Source organism: Phoxinus phoxinus, assembly GCF_949152265.1.
Source record: "Phoxinus phoxinus genome assembly, chromosome: 19".
Taxonomy (NCBI): domain Eukaryota; kingdom Metazoa; phylum Chordata; class Actinopteri; order Cypriniformes; family Leuciscidae; genus Phoxinus; species Phoxinus phoxinus.
In genome coordinates this window covers 13,358,560-13,377,713 of record NC_136894.1, presented here as the reverse complement: position 1 = coordinate 13,377,713, position 19,154 = coordinate 13,358,560, and the positions used below count along the sequence as shown (strand labels likewise).

The window sequence follows — 19,154 nt, the reverse complement described above, 5'->3', positions numbered from 1 at the left end:
AAGTATCATAATGCAATGCTTTTCAAAAAGGATTAAGATCAATAAAAGCTGAAGCAACCTTTAATTTCTGTTCTAAAATTAATAATGACTAAAACTTAAAGTAAAAAAAAAAAAAAAAAAAAAAATCTAAAAGCTAATTTAAAATAATTATATAAATAATACAAAAAATAATACTGTTATTCCGTATATAATTTTTTCTTCTTCTCCTAAACACCATATTTATTTTACACCAATTAATGACAGGAATAAAATGTGCTTGATTTAATGAGAGTAAAATCTTTTTTTGACTTTATTACGGTTTCTTCTAATTGTTTTCCCCTTTCAAATAATCTTAATATCACTTTAACCGTGTTCCCTGTAGAGTCTGGCTACCTGCACAAAGCAGTAATCTTGGAGAACGGAGCTCACATCATTGAAGAGATCCAAGTGTTTCATCAACCGCAGCTGGTCAAAAACGTCCTGCTTTCAGTCTCTAAGGTACCCGTCACTTCAAGTGTCATTTATTAGCTTTACTCGAGCAACAGACATCTGTGCGTGTCTGTGTTTAATCTATGTAATCCTCTGACACAATAAAAGTCACTATATGCACAATATCATACTCTTTAAACCATCAGATTCCTTGGTCTGTTGTGCTACGGTTATCTTTTGGTTTAAATATCCAGTGACTGGTGTCCCATCTGCAAGACACACATGCTGGGTTAGACCACTCCCATCACTATCTGTCTTTATTCGATATTTAATTCTGAGAATTGTTTGTTGAACATAAACTGTGTGAAAGTGTACAAATGGATTGTGTCACAGACCCACAAGTCTGAGTCTATATGCACTGACCTCAGCAGTCACATTTTGTCCGTAATTGGGTTAGATGTAGGTATGCGAGAGGTTTTCTAGTCTAAGGTGCACTTGCATAGACGTTTGTTCAAAAGCTAAAGGAATTACCCCTGACTGTAGCCTCATGCTAATAATCTTAAATTGGAATAAATATAGAAGGTAGACAACAGTTCTGTTTAAACACGTGGCTTTTCTGAGAGCTGTATGCTATATACCTTTTCACTGACTTAAAATGAACATCTATCTATGGCATAATACAATACAATTGTCACAGCTTCATTCTTTTATAGTATTTATTTAATCATGGCACTGCAAATTTACTGAACAGAAATGTTGTAAATGTTACAAATGAATTGTAAATGTGTGTGTCTTCCCCAGGGTGCAGTGCTGATAGGCTCTTCAGAAGGAGTGGTGTCAGTACCCGTGTCCAACTGTTCTTACTACTGGAGCTGTGCTGAGTGTATTCTAGCCAGAGACCCCTTCTGCGGCTGGGACCCTGTGATGAAAGTCTGCACAGACATTACTAGTCACGGCCATCTGTAAGTATCATCACAGCCAAGTGTATTCAAACCTAACAAATACTCCCTAATTAAATATGCGGTTGGTTTAATGCGCTTTTATTTCAGATTTCAGCTTACACATTGATTAGGTCACTTCAGCATACCCCTGTCCTTTGTTTTTAATCTCTCCTTTCACTGCTTTTCACAGTGTCCAGGATGTAGATGAGGGTAAAGTATCTGAGCAGTGTAAAAATGTGACCCCCAGGTCACGCTCTGGCCAGCCCCGAACCCATTCAAGTGAGTACAGTTAATGTGTACATCTTTATAATCCTGAAATATTCTTGTTTGTCTCATTTTTACTTAGATCTTTGAGTGCTATTTATGGCATTTTCCATGAAATTTCTGCATTCAAAAATTAACAATAATATCATACAACAATGTCAAAATCTTGTCACAGTATTGAAATATTTTTTTAAGGGGAAAAAACGTAATCAAAAATTAAATTTATTTCCATGTAATAATAAATTTGTAACATAATTTAGCATAACATAATGTTAAATCAATTTGTAACCTTTTGTTTAAAATTTAAATGTAAATACATTTAAATTGAATTGTAATTTTTGTGTTTTTGTAATAGAAATTCTAGAAAATATGTACAGAAAATATGGTTTTAAACTATTTAGTTATGTACCACATGTAGCTAACAGGGTTGCAAAAATGTAAAGTTAGATATAAAGCAAATAAAAATAAATAATATATTTAAATATATTATAGATATTTAATTGTAGATTTAATTTGACCTTTTGACATGAAATATTTTCTGATGGGTAAGCACCTTCTTTTGAAGCCCTGTTTAGTACTTACTCATGTGAAAGTGCTGTACTTGTTTAACTGCATGCCTGTGTTGCCATCGTGGTTTCGTGTGTATGCTGACCCTTGACCCCTGACCTCCTCAGCTGTGTGTCCTCCAGGTGAAGTGGTGTCTGTGTCTCTAAACGAGGTAGTGCACCTGCAGTGCCCGGAAGTGTCACACCTCGCCAAACGCCACTGGGAGCGTCCTAACAGCCAACTCTCGCCCAAAATCTACATTCAGCCAGACAACGGCAGCCTCAGCTTTGTGGCGACCCCGTCCACCCTGGGACACTACCTGTGTCAGGCTGTGGAGAACGGCTACACCCAAACACTGACCGTCTACCATGTTAAACAGAAGAGCAACCCCACCATCCTAGCAGCTTCCCCGAGCCGCCCGCAGAGCACCCCGGCTGCCGAAACGGGAAATAAAACCCCCATTTCCACTCCCAGGTGGATGATACCCAAGCAGCCGGAGCCGAGGCCTAAACCAGAAGATGTGGATCCTTCTGTCACACACAAAGATTCGCTGGCGATCACGATCAAAAGTAGGAATTTCACCCGCTTGTCTGGGACGAACGAGGAAAACTCACGAATGATTGAGCCTGGCGGAAACCTCCAGCAAGTGAACAGACCCACCTACTTGCAGGAGCTAGTGGTGGTGTCCGTTCTGTTAGCTCTCTGCATCAGTGCCTTGCTAACCATCGCGTTTAACAGGTTCAGGCATCTTTGTCACAGCAGGACGGTCCCACAGACTCCTCCTCCTCACAGGGACGCCGAAAAGGGAGGAAGTGCGACGCCCCAGGAGAGAGAGTCTCTCAGAGGGCATTCGCCACGTTTGGAAAAGCGGAACGGACAAGCTCCTAACAATGGTCAGGCACATAACGGCAAATCTCCCATCACGCTGAGCAACAGCATGCTGAACGCCTCTAACGGTCACCTACCCAACACACCCATCTGAGGGCGGACACTGTGATGGGACCCTCTCACTGTAAACCTCTTTTCTGAGCCAAACTGGGCTTCTGCTGTATCAAGCCCTTTCGTTGAACCACTTGTGCAGGATCAACTGCTAAAAAAAAAAAAAAAAAAAAAAACCTTGACCTTTTACAAACTTTTTGAAACTGTACGACTCAAAGATCTTAAACTAGGTACTAGTGCATTTTCAGTTTGTTAATATTTAAGCTGTAATTTATGTGACACCTGTTTGTTTCAGTCTAAAGTGTATCAGATTGTATGCCTCTCTTAAATCAGTTTCAGGCAAACGTAAGTGAAATGTGTAGATGGACTGTTTCAGATTTTCATTGATCTCTTTAACCTTTTTAATTGATATTAGAAAGTTAATTCAGCTCAGTTTAAAAAAATCTCATGATAACATTTTTAATTGACCTTAAACATTTTAATTGCTAACATTTCCTAAGAGAGGCTTAGAAATTTTAAATTCAAAAACAACTTTCCATTCGCAGAAAATATTCAGTTTCCAGTACTCGGTCTACCTTGTTCTATATCGCACATCTTCTTTAGTCTTTGCCTTTGTTCCTTATTCTTGTCGGATTTCACATTTCAAATGTCAGGACGAGGTATGTTTTCATTTGTATAGTTTTAAAAGGACACCCGAAAAAGAAATATATGTCATCATTTACTCATCCTCCTCTCTTTCCAAACTTGTGTGACTTAATTCCTTCTGTGGAACACAAAATAAGTTACTTTGAAGAATGTTGAGAACCAAAGAGTTCTACTTCCCATTGACGTTCACTTGAAAACTGTTTGCCTACCAACATTCTTCAAAATATCTCTAAAGCTCCACTGAACAAAGAAAGTCAAAAAGGATGAAACAACGCGAGGGTGTGTAAATGCTGACAGATTTTTAATTTTTGGATGGACTGTACCTTTAACTTTGCACCAATGCAAAAATGAAGCTTTCAAAGATGCTTTTCAAGTATTTTGTGTAATGCATAAAAAAAGTTGTGCTCATGTGTAAGTACGGGTAGTCTTATATCTCTATTGTTTGTATTTCAACATAAGAATAACTCAATGTTAAAAATAATACTCAAAAGTGTTATGTCAGTACCTCGTTCATTATTGACCACTTCACTATAACCTAATGGCAATTCACAGTAACTGCGTCAACACTGGAACTATGCACGTTTGGTTACATTTTTAGCATCAAAGTTGAGGCAAACTGAATTCTTTACAGAACAAATTGTATACAAAGAAACCTGATTTGGTCTTGTCTTAATTTTTTTAATTGGTAGTTGCTGTGTTTTGCCTTTGCACATCAGTATATTGGGCCTGATTGCTACTTCTAGGTGGGAGTGACCTAAACCAATCTTTTGTTTGTTTTCTTTCCCAGCCTGTGATTTGTCACTGAACGGTACGAATTTGAAGTCTTCATTCTGGGGAAATCCCTTGTAAATTGTGATATTGCCAAATCTGTGTTTTATCATTTCAGAATGGAGAACATGTTCTTCATAGTAGTTCAAAGAACAATTTAATTTTCTGTTTGTCTTTATAGCTGGATAACTGAGTCCCAATCGAAGTCCAATATGTGAAGTCTGTCACAGGACTAGATGCATTCCCCTGCATGCCACTGTTATTGAAAGATTCTGTTTATTTTTTTATAGCCTCCAAAAGCAGGCTGTTTTGAAAATAAAAGATATTGATTTAAAGTGTTTACTACAATTTCCTTAAAAAAAATACTTTTATTGTCCACTAGGTGGCATCAGAAGACAAAAAGTGAAAATCTATAGACCATAAATGAACTTTCAAGTGCTCTTCAACTGGTGATGTTTCAGGGCACTTTCCATATTTCTAATGTAAATGTCACATTTATTTATATAGCACTTTTTACAATACAGATTGTTTCAAAGCAGCTTTACAGAGATAACAGGAAAATGCAACAAAGTTTGTTTCTTGAAGAAAATAGCATCACAGTCCAGCTTAAGTAAGTTCAGTGATGTTTCATTTTGTTGTAAAAAAAAAAATATATATATATATATATATATATATATAGTCGATCTGGAGAAAACCGTGATGTCATCGTCCAGCTCAGTTCAGTTCTCATATAAAGGTGTCAATACATGCAGATCAATATTATTGTTGAATATTAAATTAAATGTTAAATGTATTGTCCCCAACTAAGCAAGCCAAAAGCCAATGTCAACAAAGGTGGAAAATGGCGACAGTGCCAAGGAACCAAAACTCCATCAGGTGGCAGAATGGAGAAAAAAAACGTGGGAGAAACCAGGCTCAGTCGGGGCCAGTTCTTCTCTGGCCAACGAACAAAAAGTGTATGATTATGATTATGATTATGATTCAGGCAGCATTATAGGTCAGAAGTCAGATTGAATTGGAACAATCAGAATATTATCAAGTTCCATCTGGTTGAAGATCGGAGTCACGACGGTATGGAGGCGGGTTTGTTGAGGATCAGTGCCGATGGCTGTCGTGTCGTTGAGGCTTTCACAGAGGGGAGTCTAGTTGACACAACCTCTGCTGACACTTCAGGGATGCGTTGTGGAAGTGTAGGTGCAGGTCCTCCATCTGATCTGGATACGGCCCAGATCCAGCTGATTACAGTAAACCCTGGGAAGAAACGGACAGACTAACATTAGCGTAGATGCCATTCATCTTATGATGTAACGAGTTACATAGGAAGTGTTCCTGGTTCCGGCTGACCTAATATTTATCCTAATAATAATTTAACTGATTTGAATAGTAGGAATGTATAATTGTATATGTGTATGCCAGGTTAAAGAGATGTGTTTTATAGATTTAAACTGACAGAGTGTGTCTGCTTCCCGGACAATGTTAGGGAGACCGTTCCAGAGTTTAGGTGCTTAATAGAAAAAGGATCTACTGCCAGCAGTCGATTTTGATATTCTTGGTATTATCAACTGGCCAGAATTTTGAGATCGCAATAGAAGGACTATGATGCGTTAGGAGCTCGCTCAAGTAATGGGCAGCTAAACCATTTAGTGCTTGGTAAGTAATCAGCAATATTTTAAAATTGATATGATGTTTAATAGGGAGCCAATGCAGTGTTGACAGAACCAGGCTAATATGGTCATACTTCCTAGTTCTGGTAAGAACTCCAGCTGCTGTGTTTTGAACAGCTGTTGTTTGTTTATTAAGCGTGCAGGGCAACCACCCAGTAGAGCATTACAATAATCTAGCCTTGAGGTCATGAACTAACTGTTCCGCATTTTTCATTGAAAGCATATGGTGTAATTCAGATATATTTTTAAGATGGAAGAATGCAGTTTTACAGATGCTAGAAACGTGGCTTTCAAAGGAAAGATTGGTAACAAAGAGCACACCCAGGTTTCTAACCGACGACGAAGACTTGACAGAGCAGCCATCAATTGTTAGACAGTATTCTAGGTTAGTACGTGCGGAGGTTTTTGGTCCAATAATTAGAAAAACTGTTTTTTTTTTTTTTCAGAATTAACTAATAGGAAATAACTAGTCATCCAAATTTTTATATCAGCTATGCATTCTGTTAATTTCTGGAATTGGCAAGTTTCGTCGGGGCACGAAGAGATAGAGCTGAGAATCATCGTAGCATGTTCTGAGTGAATAGCAACAGTCCTAGTACTGAGCCTTGTGGTATTCCATACTGAACTTGATCGATAAGACATCTCTTCATTTACTGCTACAAACTGATAATGGTTAGATAAGTATGATTTTAAACCATGCTAATGCAATTCCACTAATGCCAACATAATTTTCGAGTCTATTAAATAGAATGTTGTGGTCAATGGTATTAAATGCAGCACTGAGACCGAGTAACACTAATAGAGAGATACAACCACGATCGGATGATAAGAGCAAATAATTTGTAACTAATGAGAGCAGTCTCAGGTCAAGTTTTTCCACACGAGTTTTTCTTCTGTTAAACACAAAATAACATATTTAAAAAAATATTGGTAACCAGACAGTTGACGGCACCCATTGACTTCCATAGTAACATTCTTTAAAATATCTTCCACCAGAAGTAAGAAACTCATACAGGTTTGGAACAACATGGGGGAAATGATGGCAACATTTTCGTTTTGGGGTGAACTTTATTTATAGCCTACACATTTTGTATAAAAATGTGAAAATAATTGATAAAAAAAAATGATTTAACTAAATTAAATGAATGAAACATTGATTTAAAAAAAGTAAATAAATAAAAATTCTACTACATTACAGCACTGTATTGGTGAAAAAAACAATGTAACAACCCGCTGTTCTATTGTGTCGCGTGTAGATGCGAGTGAGTTTTCTGGAAGTTGCCATAGCGCTGCATCACTTTGAGTCTATCTCCATATCAATGCAGAGCACCAGCCTCCTCCTCACTGCGGTACTGCACGCAAGCCGCATGCTTCTGCTCACACACCCATACAATTAACTAGTTGTTTCCCTTCAACCACGTCGCGGATGGAATAACTGAATGCTGCACTTTCGCCTTTAAAGAGAAAATTAACCACAAAGCAACGCGTTTTACTTGAGCTGCAGAGGTAAGTGACATCACGCATGTATTGGAATGAATCTAGATTTGGGACAGGGCGTATAGGCGACGTGCGTGCGGCCCCACCTATGACAGCGCTGAAGGTTACACACGTTTAGGATTTGGAAACCAGAATAAAGCACTGGTGAGTCGCATCGTGTCTGCCGCTCGGTTTGGCGTTATTCATAGCGCAGGTAGTCTATATGCTCGCTCGTAATAAAGTTGCATGTTCTGTCATAGTGCGGGGCACTGCGGATGAGGGGAGTGATGAAGCTGCACGTTTTGCCCTATGTCTATTTTTGGATGCTACTCTGGCCTCCGACCGAGGCCAAGAAACCAATTCAAATATAATACATCATCACTTGAAAATGGGTAATACGATGCTTAGCTGAAGGTTATATGATAGCCTACATTCAACACACTTTAGCACTAGAAATAGCCTATATGTAAAGATGTGCATATACAGATTGGAAGGGTTAGTAAATCGTCTACTCTCTGCACCATAAATATATTTAAAAAAAATCATAATTCCATATATTAGTATATATATGGGGTTAGGATGGGGGATGATGCCTCCTTAAGAACAATGTGGATTCACTTAAGTTTATCATGTGTTGTATATTCGTATTAATATGTAGCCTATCTTTTTAAATGTCATTAATGTTAAATAGCCTACTAAAATTATCGTTGCCTATTAATTTTTATTTTGATAATAATTGAATAACTGATGACAAAAGAGAATACCAGTCAAATATATTCATCTGAAAGGCAAAATTATACTATGACTTTTATGCAGGCATATTAATATGCATTTAATTGCCCATATTTGAACTGAAGATGTGTCACAAATAGCAACACTATGAATGCAAATTGAATGAGTTCACTTCACTAACCTGTTGGTTTTAATGAAAGCAAAGGTGCCTGAAATGGACAGTAGATCTAATTTATGGAAATGCTGAATAATAACCCCAATTAATTAATTATTACATTTAAAGTTAGTTAGTTAGTTAGTTAGTTAGTTGGGTGGGTGGGGGGTTATCTCACCCCAAGGGTCTAATTTGATCTTTTTACATCTAAATAAAATAATAATAATAAAAACGAACTTACTCAAACTCTAAAATATGAATGTGTCCGCAAATCATTCATTATAATAGAAAAGAAAAAGAAAAGAAATATATATATATATATTCAACATAATTCAGTGTCACCAAATATTTTGGTGGGGGTTGTCATCTTTCCCCATGGTGGCATCTTATCAAATCCTCTCCTTTATGATGGGGTTAATGGAAGAACCACAATCCGTAGAGTTTTTGTAGGAACTTGTGGGTTTAATCTTGTTCCTGAGAGGCTTTTTGAAAGGGTGTTCTCATTTCTGTCTGTTTCCCCATTCACTTTAGGTTCCTCCTTCATCTAAATCCAGAGATCTCAAAGTGTATTTCTTGATCTTAGCATAGCCACATCTCAAACTGCCTGACATCAGCATGGGCATTGAGAGTCAGGGTCCCACTCGCCCTCCAGGAAATCTGACGCCAAATCAGGTCAAGGCATTTCAGAATGTGGAGCCGAAGGCGCTCGGGGTGAGCTTTACATTCAACACCGCAACAAATCGGATGTTGAATGCAGGAAATAGTGCACAGGAGCATCTTTATATACCAGTTATTTCACATGAGCCTCTTTGTTGCAAATTTTTTACAATATGAAAAATATTGAAAACTGAATGAAATCTAATGGCCTTTTGGAAACATACCAAGTTTATCTTGTTGTGTTGTTTCAGTCCATTCAGATCATTATAGGTGTCTTGTGCTTGTGTCTGAGCGTCACCATTCTTCAGCTCTATGAAGAGGTCCACTTCTCTCCTGATGTCATCGTTGTGGTAGTGATTGTTGCTCAGGTAAGATGAATGTACTAATGTTTATTTTATTTGTTTTAAAACAGGGTTTAACCTATTAATGAATCAACTTGTTGCTATGGATGTAGCAAACAATAATTGTTTAACTTGTTGTTATCAGTTGCTTGTGTCTGGATCCATTTTAATCCATACTGGAAGGTTTCCATCATTGTTTTGGGTGAGTACAAATTAAAAGGATTGCAGAACCAATGTAAATACCTACATATTTACCCAGAACCCACCCTGAACCGACCAGACAAATGTTTGGACACGATTGACTCGTTTTTTACCCTCTTAATTATTTTAAAGGTGCTCTAAGCAATGTCACACGTTTTTTAGGCCAATTTTTTGTTTTTGTCACATACAGCAAACATCTCCTTACTATCCGCTAGCTGTCTGTCTCCTGAACACTGTAAAAAAAAAACGCGGTCTCAGTAGACACCCCAGGCTCCACAAACGGCAACAAAAACAAACTGGGCTACCCGCACCACGAAACATGACAAACATTGTTCCAGCCAATAACCGACAAGAAGGGTTTTGGGGCTTAGTGTGGGATGAGGAGGAGAGAGGGTCTAGCTAGCCTCCATTTTGTTTGACAATACTTCGAATGTCAACAAGAAGTGATGGCACCTTTTAATGCACATACACAAATGATTGTTATTAGTTTTGCAAAAAAAAATCATAATTTTGGAATGTTTTGTTTTGAGAAGATAGTGAATGCTAATGTTTAAATGATTGAAATTAGATTTGTAGAAACATTTAAATAGTGCCTGTTTAGGACATCGTTGCCAAGTCTAAGGTTTTCCTGTGGAATTGAGCTACTTTTACACTGTTGCCGCTTGTTGAAGCGAACCCAGGAACTTTTTTATTTTGGAGCAGATAGTAAAGGATAGGCAGCTAACAATGACAAAGCCATCATAAACTTCTTTAAAGATTTCAAGCTAAGCTACAAAAAAGAAGCTCGAATACAATCAAGTTTTGATCTGTTTATTTATTTTTGGTCCCTATAATTCCCATACTTCCATTCATAGTTTGGTCTGATGACTATTCAAATGTGGAAAATAATCATAATAAAGAAAGTGGGTATGTCCAAACATTTGACTGGCATTATATTTCAGTCTTTTCTCAGTACTGAGTTTCCCTTTTCAATGTTTTGACGAATCACACTGAGTTAGCTGTACAGTAACCTCTGTCCCATCGTGTGAAGGTGAAAGCCACACTGGTTGCTCACCTGGTCAGTGCAGCGTTTTCCACTGCTGTTCTCGGGCTGCTGTCCCGTCACCTGCCCTACCGTCAGGACACTTACCACTGTGAGCACTGCAGGAGACTGGAGATCTACGCTGTGGTGAGCTCACAGATCTGCTACTCTGTTACTGCACTGCTGAGCAGCTTGCGTTATTGGAAGATGGATTTGTGTATTTTTGCACATATACATTGACCTGCAGATATAGATCTCACATTTCATTAATGATGAATGCATGTGGGTGTGTTTTGGGTGCAGTGGGATGGATGAAACACTGTAAAGCGGGAATGATGTGATGAACTGGCCACATCAACTTTCTTGTTACAGTTTTTTTCTTTTAAGAAATTTCCTTGATGCCTTTTCAAAGGACTGTACCGAAGTGCAAAACATAGCATCTTCAAAACTTACAATAAGAAGCATAATGATGTTCTGTCTGTCAAAAGGCCAAGTGGTTCAGATGGTTGAAGAATTTAAGAATGTGCAGTGCAGTTAAAGAACTGTTTGTCTTTTTTAACATGAAATAAGAAAATAAGATGTGCTTTCAAAATTGGAAGCTGACGTTTTAGTATTTTTTTTTTAGTATAAATTATACATATGTGATTAAACATTCTATTAATTTCTTTAGTGTGTGTTTTTTTTTTTAACCATGTGATTAAATACAGGCTTGATGAAGTGAAGGATTATGTTTTTGAAATTAATATAAAGTTCCTGAATGAAATATAAAGTGAAAAAAGACAGGTAATGTTGTTATTTGGGGTAGTGACTTATAATTTGATGTGGGTTTACACAACATACTTTATTAAATTGCTTTGAATAGGAAAGCAATTTAAGCAGTTTGCTTGGAAATATATTTTTTGGGGTATAATATTAAGGGGTTTATCAATTATTGAGAAATATAGAAAGATATGAATTGCTGACATAAGATGTACTGTAACAAAATATGTCTATTTATGTGTTCTGCTTTGTAATTTATATTGTGTCTTATATATTTATAACAGAATAGAGTAATGGATATTGATCCTTTGCACTTGGTACAGACTTTGTCTGATGCTGGAGAAAAGAATAAAAACAGTGCCCTTTCAAGGTATTTGGACAATAACACTTAACTTTTTTTTTTTTACACAAAATATTGTAGATCTGTTATGAAACATGCAAAAAGTGATCATAATGACCATTTTATAAATGCAAAAAGGGAGAGGGAGGGGGAGGGGCTATTTAATTTTTTGTGTGTATGCTATTTGTATTTATTTATTTTGATACTGTACATTTGAATTTGAGGCTGCTCATGTTTATAGTATATGTTTATATTAAAGTCCAGCAATGTCCAGCCACCTTACAATGGCTGGACATTGTAAACATACACTCTGTGTAATACCTGAAAAGAAGTGAATAGTTTTTTTCAAAAGAAACATCTTTTTATAATAGCTGTCCAATTAAGTCTGTGGTTTATGGGATTTGTCCCAATCTTAGAAGTCCAAAACCTTTCTGAGGGCACTGTAGTGTCAAGGAAGCCAAAAAACTGTAACAGTTTTTCTAAATTGACCAATTGGGTGTGCTTGCAGCAACATTTGTATATGAATAATAACTTTATAGCTATATTTGTAAAGTGAGCCAGGTCTTTGGCAAAATCCAACATGATTGTTTTTTGTGTCTGCTTTTCCAAAGCAACAATATTGTTACAGGAAGTGCACTTATACTGTCGAGAGAAATTGTAAAGTAAGTAATTCTTACCTTTATGTTTTTCTTTGTGTACATGTATGTGCTTAAATATTTGCTGATAATGCGAGAGAGAGAAAAAACAGGTACATTTCAAATAAATAAAAATTATTGTTGTTTTTAAGGTGAGAAAAATTTAGCAGAAATTCAAGCACAAAACATATAATGTTACTTTACTGTAGGTACATTTAGCCACAAATGTGACAGCCACTCTAACATTAGCCCCAAATGCCTGAATTCACCCTTTAAGGATCTGCTTGTTTTTCATTGTCTTTATCAAAAAATGATCAGTATATTTGTGTTAAGAGAGTGAATGCATGCGGAAGCAGGGTGTGGGTCATTTTGAAGATAGTTTTGTCAGTTTTGCACTTTGGGCCAGTTGTCTGAAAATGCTTCAGAATGAAAGATACCTTAAAATTATTTGCAGATGTGCTATGAAAACTCAAATGGTCACTGTTGCTAATCTTCTGTCCATCTATTTAATGTTTTATATTACAACAATACGTGCCTTACTAGTGTGCTTGTCTGCATGTTTTTAAGAGTTGATCTCTTTGGCAACTTCCAAACATGTGGACAAGCACATCAGTTTTGATAGCTGTTGTAACTATTTTGCCTTTTTAGGTAAATTGACAGATGTTATAACCACTGTCTTGTTTTTCTGTCTCTTTCGGGTGCTGTCAGCTCTTGATTGATGGCTTCTTGGCCACCTTGGTTCTGTTTCTTGTGGTGGAGTTGGTGATCTGCATTGTAACCATTTTGTTTGGACTCCGTGCTCTCGCTAAAGCTGGCGTGAAGGTAAGTTAAACACAATAGTAGAGCTCTCAATAGTAGGGTTAGAGAGAGTATGTGATGACTTGGGATATTTTGTTGTGTTTAAAGGGTTAGTTCACCCAAAAATTTAAATTCTGTCATCATTTACTCACCCTCATGTTGATCCAAACACCCCTTTCTTTAGAACACAAATGAAGATATTTGAATGAAATCTGAAAGATTTCTCTTTCCAAAACTTGGAAATGAGCGGTTTAATTCAAGTCTTCTGAAGAGACATGATCACTTTATATGATGAACAGATTTGATTTAGGCTTTTATTTATAAACATAGATCACTCAAATTTGGTAAACGGAAGTTCAAATATAAAGAACCAATGAGATTCATTCTTCTATGTCATGCCAGCATGATTGAGCTTTCGCAAGAACCAATGAGGTTTGTTCTCAAGCATCAAGCAAGTACAGTTGAGCTTCCGTTTACCATATTTGAGTGCTCTGTATATGTGCTGATCAATGTTTAAGTTAACAAAAGCTGAAATTAGAGTTTTTGGTGAATAGTCTTTCAGTGGGAGGGACAGAAATCTCTCAGATTTCATTAAAAGTAGCCTATCCGTTTGTGTTTCGAAGATCAACAAAAATCTTATTTGTTTGGAACTGTAATTGTTGTGTGAACTACCCATTTAATGCAAATAGTATGGTAAATTTGGTAGACTTCTGGTATAAATGTGATTAGCAATGTGCTCTTCAAAATTGTCTGAGAAAATCCTTTCCGTGATAAACTAATATAATACATTGATAAACTCTGTGTTTTCCACAGTTTCCTGGTTTTAGACAGCGTGCAGCTCCATCTCAGCCTGAGGCGGTCACCCCTAGCCAACCTCAGGTACACCAAGTTCACCTACATTGAGATTTAATTTAGGATTATACCTTCATTGGGTTCGAGATGGACCTAATGTGAAACTAAAGCTTGCTAGAGCTTTAAAGGCATGTTCACACCAACGAAGATAATAATGACAACTATAAAGTTTTAGTAATTGTTCTAATTCTTTGACAATAAGGAAGTCCACACAACTAAAACGATAACAGCACAGAGGAATTATATCTTTGGAAACACTGACAGCCAATCAGAATCCACTCGACTTTAAAGAGCTCAAGCATTTAAAGGGGCAGACGACGTATCTGCAGAGTGTGCTTATAATAAACAGAAAGTTATCGTCCATTGGTGTGGACGCTAGTATATCGCTATTTATATCATGACAACTCTTGGAAGAATCATGGTAATTGATATGACAATGATAATGTACTTTGTCTTGGCAGAATAGATCTGCTACGCTGTTACTGCTATTGCTGCTGCACAAATGGCACATGAAATTACTTGTAGCAGATCTATACAGGTGGAGCTGGGGAAGGTGAAGCGCCCTGCAAACTGCTACAGCAGACATTGACCAACTATTTAAATGTTGAGCAGCAAGCGCATTGGCTACAGATGCAACAGGAACCAATCACCTTGTGCCGTGTAGTTAACGATGCAATTGTCGGCAGGTTGCATTAAGGACACATCAGAATGCGCCATCTAGAGTTTCATGACAGAACTTGGTATAATCATTTTTATAGTAATCGTTCTTGGTGTGAAGGGGCCTTACTCCTTTTTTAGTTCTAGAACCTGTCAACCAATCAAACTTCTGTTTCTTCCCAATTCCATTCAAACCTTATAGGTGGAGGTGTTTGTCTCAGAGGTGGAGCCAATGTCAGAGCACGTGCCTGAACCTCAATCTGAGCCAATAGAAGAAATGCCCAGTCCTCCCACTGAACCTCAAGTGGCCCCCATTGACTCTTTAACAGACGTTTGACACTTCATGCTCATGCGATCTGTATGTATATTGTAGGGGCTTTGGTGATCAGTGAGGTTTTAGCAGCAAGGGGTTTTTATATTTTAGTGGTATATGAAATCGACATGATAGGGCTTTCAATAATATGCTTAAAAGGATGGTTCAGCCAAAAATGAAAAATCTTCATCATTCCAAACCTTTAACACTTTCTTCCAATGAAAGTGGATGGGCATATGAGTCATATAATAGCCTAGTTTTGAGAGAGTACTTTGCGAATCATTATTCATTAAAAATCTTGCTTGACTTCTGTGGTCACCGTTCACGTTAATTGTTTGTAAAAGTGTAACATTCTATTATTTTGTCCTTTTGTTTCAAAACACATGACGTGAATGTTCATTTTGGGGTGAACTATCGCATTTAACATTGCATTACCTGCTCTAAAAAGTTGCAGAGATCCTCTGTGTCTGTCAGCCGATGCACTCTTATTCACGACCAATTCGTACGTGTTTTATGAGGTGGCTAATTTGTACGAATTCGTACGATTTGTCTAAACCCCAGTGACGGGTAGGTTTAAGGGCGGGGTAAGGGGTAGGTCATACGTACGAATTCATACGAATTGGGCAACGCGTAAAATACGTACGATTTAGCAAAATTCGTACATGTGAGGTCGTGCGAATTAGCCACCACATAACATGCGTATGAATTGCCGTGAGATCGGGTTGGATATTCCTCAAATATTCAGGGTCAACCCCTAACCCTAAATATTAAAGATGCTTTTTAATTTTTTTGTATTACTATACTAAAGCATAAAAATACCATAATATGTTTGCTGAGATTTAGGAAACTATGCTATGTTTATCCTGCTCATTGCCAATTCACCCAATAGTATTTCGATACCCCAAGTTGCCAGTTGGTGGAAAACAAAGCGTATCGCAGCCATGGAAGCCAGCAAACAAACTGGGTCAGAGATTACAGATTCTATCCGACCTAAAAAGCTGGTATCCATCTAAAAATCTCTATGACCAGAGGCATATTAAAACATGAGCTCATCAACTTAGACTTGTCGCTTACCACTATCAATTGCGCTCGTTCCGGTTGCGTGTCCTCAAACTGGCAACCCGCGTGAGCTTAGCGTCTGAGAAGGATAGGGTAGGGGAAACAACTCTCTCCAATATTTTGAATTTGGACTGCAGTACCAATTTCAACCGCTAGCTGTCAATATTACATACTGAGCCTATAAACATATATAGTTAATTTAGCCTGAACCACTCAATTCACCGATTTTGTTACCTAAAAAAAAAAAAATTAAGATACAAGTTTAAAAATCTCACATTAAAAAGTTAACTGGCAGCAAAGTTATCATCATAATGTTTGCATAATGCTTTGTGATTGATCTTCTCTCTTGCATCTTTGCATATTGAATTGTGATTGGTGCATGCTTGGGTTCTTCCTTGCATATATTTAAACATTCAGAGCATTTACACTGTGCAGTTAGCCTGGCTAACGCCAGACCCAATTCTCGTTGAGACTTGGGTCTGGGAACCACATGTGCATTTTCTCGTATTTGAGGCGTGGTTTACGAATGCGCCGGCGCCGTTTATTGGGTGCTAAGAATGTCTATCAAATGCACCTGTACGTAGCTCATAGCCAATCGTTTCCATTATACCAGATAACGTATGTAGAGAAATGGTTTAACGCCAAACGCTGCTCTTTTTTCAAAATAAAATTGCGATCTAAACTACTTAGAACAATATCTAGGGCTGCATCAAAAGGTAGCTTCGCGTCTGCTGCCATGTTGAATCCATAGATACTAACAAACTGCTTAGTTGTGTCGCATAGATGTCGTCATCGTCTTGCTGCTCCCTCCCCGTTCTGTGATTGGTTCCCTAAACGAGGCGAAAATCAGGTCCATGGTTTCCAGACTGCCTTTCAGTGAGAATAAAATCGCGCTGCGCAAAGGCAGTCTGGGGAAACCCAGGTTCTCTTACGTAGAGTTCTCTCGTACTGCGTCGAAAGAACGCTACGGGAAAGTATTTCTTTGTCGAGATTGAAGCCTAAAAATTAATCCTTAATTTTGTAAACATGTAAAACGCTTTTCTGTAGCATACAACCTTAGGCGGAGCAATATCGCTCACCCATTGGCTGCTCCGCCAGAAAAGCACAGCCTATGCGAGGCCAGAGACGCTGACCAATGAGGACGCTTCGCGCCCATTCTGCGTCATCTCCCGCCGAAACAGGCGTGGCCTAGGCCTATAAATACGAGCATAGCTGTCTAACACACCGATTTTTCTTAATTCACGAAGCTGCACGCATCGTTGGATTGGATTCGAGCCGCCACAGCCGTCTGAAACAAGCACCTCAGCAGGACGCGCCTCTTACCTGAAGCCGCTGGTCATCGCCGCCTTCAGCCGCCGTTCCCTGCTGCGCTTCTCCGGCGTGGAATATCCTTTACATTATGTGTGTGTGTTTTGTGTGTGTGTTCGCCGTCGCGACACACAGTTTTTCCACCACTAAAAGAGCTGAGCGTCTTTTTCAAGATGCCTCGCACCTCCTGTGGCTCGTGTAGAGCCCCGCTCAGCGACGGGGACCACGTGCTTGTGTTTCCTGCCTGTAAGGATCACGCAGCTTCAGCTCTCGTCGATGGCGGCTGCCATCACTGTGATTGGATGCCTACGGTGACTCTGCGGACTCGCCTGGTGTTCATTACTGAAGCTGCATCTTTCCGCCCGCTGCAGTGCCGCGCCGTGAAAAGCGCCGTGCTCAGCGGAGCCCGGAACCTCCCTCCACCACGAGGTGCTCGCCGCTGCTGCCGCCAGCTTCTCCGCCCGCTTCGCTGGACTCTCTGACCGACGGACAAGGGCCGCTGTGTGCCGCCGCGTCCGTCATGGACGAGGAAGGTGAAACCGCGTCTGTGTAGGACGACTGCTATTCTCTCCTCGCTTCGGGTAGCAAGGGATGGGCGAGCTCCGAGGATCTCCCCTCCCCCGCCGCTCGTGAGCGTCGACGGAGAAAGACCAGCATCGATGCGCTTACCGGCTGGATGGCTGCTTTTCTGCAGAGGAACGTACGTTACCGTCCTCAAGACCCGCGCCTTTTTCTTCCTGAATTCACGAAGAAATCGCGGAGTCCCGGAAAGCCCCGTTTTCAGCCAGGATGCGCACTTCTGCTTCGAGGAAAGCTAACGTTACAGTGTTAAAATCCCGCCGCGGCCGGATTTCACTAAAATGTCTCGCTTGCACAGTCCCAACATACGCGACCGTGCCAGTGTATTTTGCAGTCACCAAATCGGCATCATGGCCCGTTTGCCTGCACACAAACGCCGTTTTCACGACGCCCCAGGTAAATCTGAAAATGTATTTTCTGGTGTCCCGGCCACGGCCGATGGTGTAATGTGTGTATCCGTAATGCCCACGACTCAGTGCCCATTCGTACACACAAGCACAGCCCTACACAACAGGGCTTGCACACATAAAATCGACTCTGTCGATTGTGCGTCACATGTAAGTTAGTGAACGTGCCCGCTTTTCAGTGCCCACAATCACTACACACTGTATGTCCCGTGGTTTCTGTAAAAACGAAACGAATGCACGGTCAGTCGGTTCTGATAGACAGTACTCTCTGTGCTACACGGTGTCCCGGCCACAGCCGATGATGTAATGTGTGTAACTGTATGCCCACGACCAGTGCCCATTCGTACACACAATACAGGGCTTGCACACATAAAATCGACTCTTTCGATTGTGCATCATATGTAGTGAGCGTGCCCGCTTTCAAGTGCCCACAATCACTACAAGCTATATGTCACACGTTTTCTATGAAACGAAACCGATGCACGGTCAGTCAGTTCTAATAGACAGTACTCCCCAGTGCTATAAATGTACCCGCGTTCACGCACCCACATTTATTCTCAAACATGCCGAGCCGTACGGGGCTCGCACCGCGCGCTCTCTCTCTCAGCTGAGAGAGCTGAGCGCGCGCGGGCTGCCCGCTCGATTAAGCGCGCCCCCGCATCACGCTGCAATGGCGCCCATGTTACAGCA

General features: G+C 39.4%; 2 protein-coding genes across 11 annotated transcripts in view; both read left to right on the top strand.

Annotated features, from left to right (window-relative positions):
• Positions 1-4,846, top strand: part of sema4ab (sema domain, immunoglobulin domain (Ig), transmembrane domain (TM) and short cytoplasmic domain, (semaphorin) 4Ab) — a 52,915-nt gene extending 48,069 nt beyond the window's left edge. For 4 of the 8 annotated variants that reach the window (XM_079591464.1, XM_079591465.1, XM_079591466.1 and 1 more), the window contains 4 exons: positions 362-477; positions 1,210-1,370; positions 1,540-1,628; positions 2,288-4,846. In XM_079591464.1, the coding sequence (XP_079447590.1) occupies positions 362-477; positions 1,210-1,370; positions 1,540-1,628; positions 2,288-3,141 (1,220 nt within the window). In that variant the 3' untranslated portion in view covers positions 3,142-4,846. The remainder of the gene's footprint in view (positions 1-361; positions 478-1,209; positions 1,371-1,539; positions 1,629-2,287) is intronic. The other 4 variants (XM_079591469.1, XM_079591468.1, XM_079591470.1 and 1 more) reach the window with 1 other exon arrangement.
• A 2,630-nt stretch (positions 4,847-7,476) lies between these two features.
• Positions 7,477-16,604, top strand: LOC306987336 (uncharacterized protein). Of its 3 annotated transcripts, none has more exons than XM_079591500.1 (9): positions 7,477-7,681; positions 9,069-9,248; positions 9,446-9,562; positions 9,681-9,737; positions 10,767-10,904; positions 12,468-12,518; positions 13,200-13,313; positions 14,103-14,168; positions 15,001-16,604. In XM_079591500.1, the coding sequence occupies exons 2-9, from the start codon at positions 9,153-9,155 to the stop codon at positions 15,133-15,135; spliced, it is 774 nt and encodes a 257-aa protein (XP_079447626.1). In that variant the 5' UTR covers positions 7,477-7,681; positions 9,069-9,152; the 3' UTR covers positions 15,136-16,604. The 3 variants fall into 3 exon arrangements, with proteins under 3 accessions (XP_079447626.1, XP_079447627.1, XP_079447628.1); XM_079591501.1 differs by having other exon boundaries at positions 7,678-7,816; positions 15,001-16,406; XM_079591502.1 differs by lacking the exons at positions 7,477-7,681; positions 12,468-12,518 and adding an exon at positions 7,717-7,816 and having other exon boundaries at positions 15,001-16,406.
• Positions 16,605-19,154: the final 2,550 nt, after the last annotated feature.

Coding starts and splice junctions, on each gene's coding strand:
- LOC306987336 (XM_079591500.1), top strand. CDS start 9,153: ATGGGCATTGAGAGTCAGGGTCCCACTCGCCCTCCAGGAAATCTGACG. Junction 12,519..13,199: donor CTGTCGAGAGAAATTGTAAA/GTAAGTAATTCT, acceptor GGGTGCTGTCAG/CTCTTGATTGATGGCTTCTT. Junction 14,169..15,000: donor TCACCCCTAGCCAACCTCAG/GTACACCAAGTT, acceptor CAAACCTTATAG/GTGGAGGTGTTTGTCTCAGA.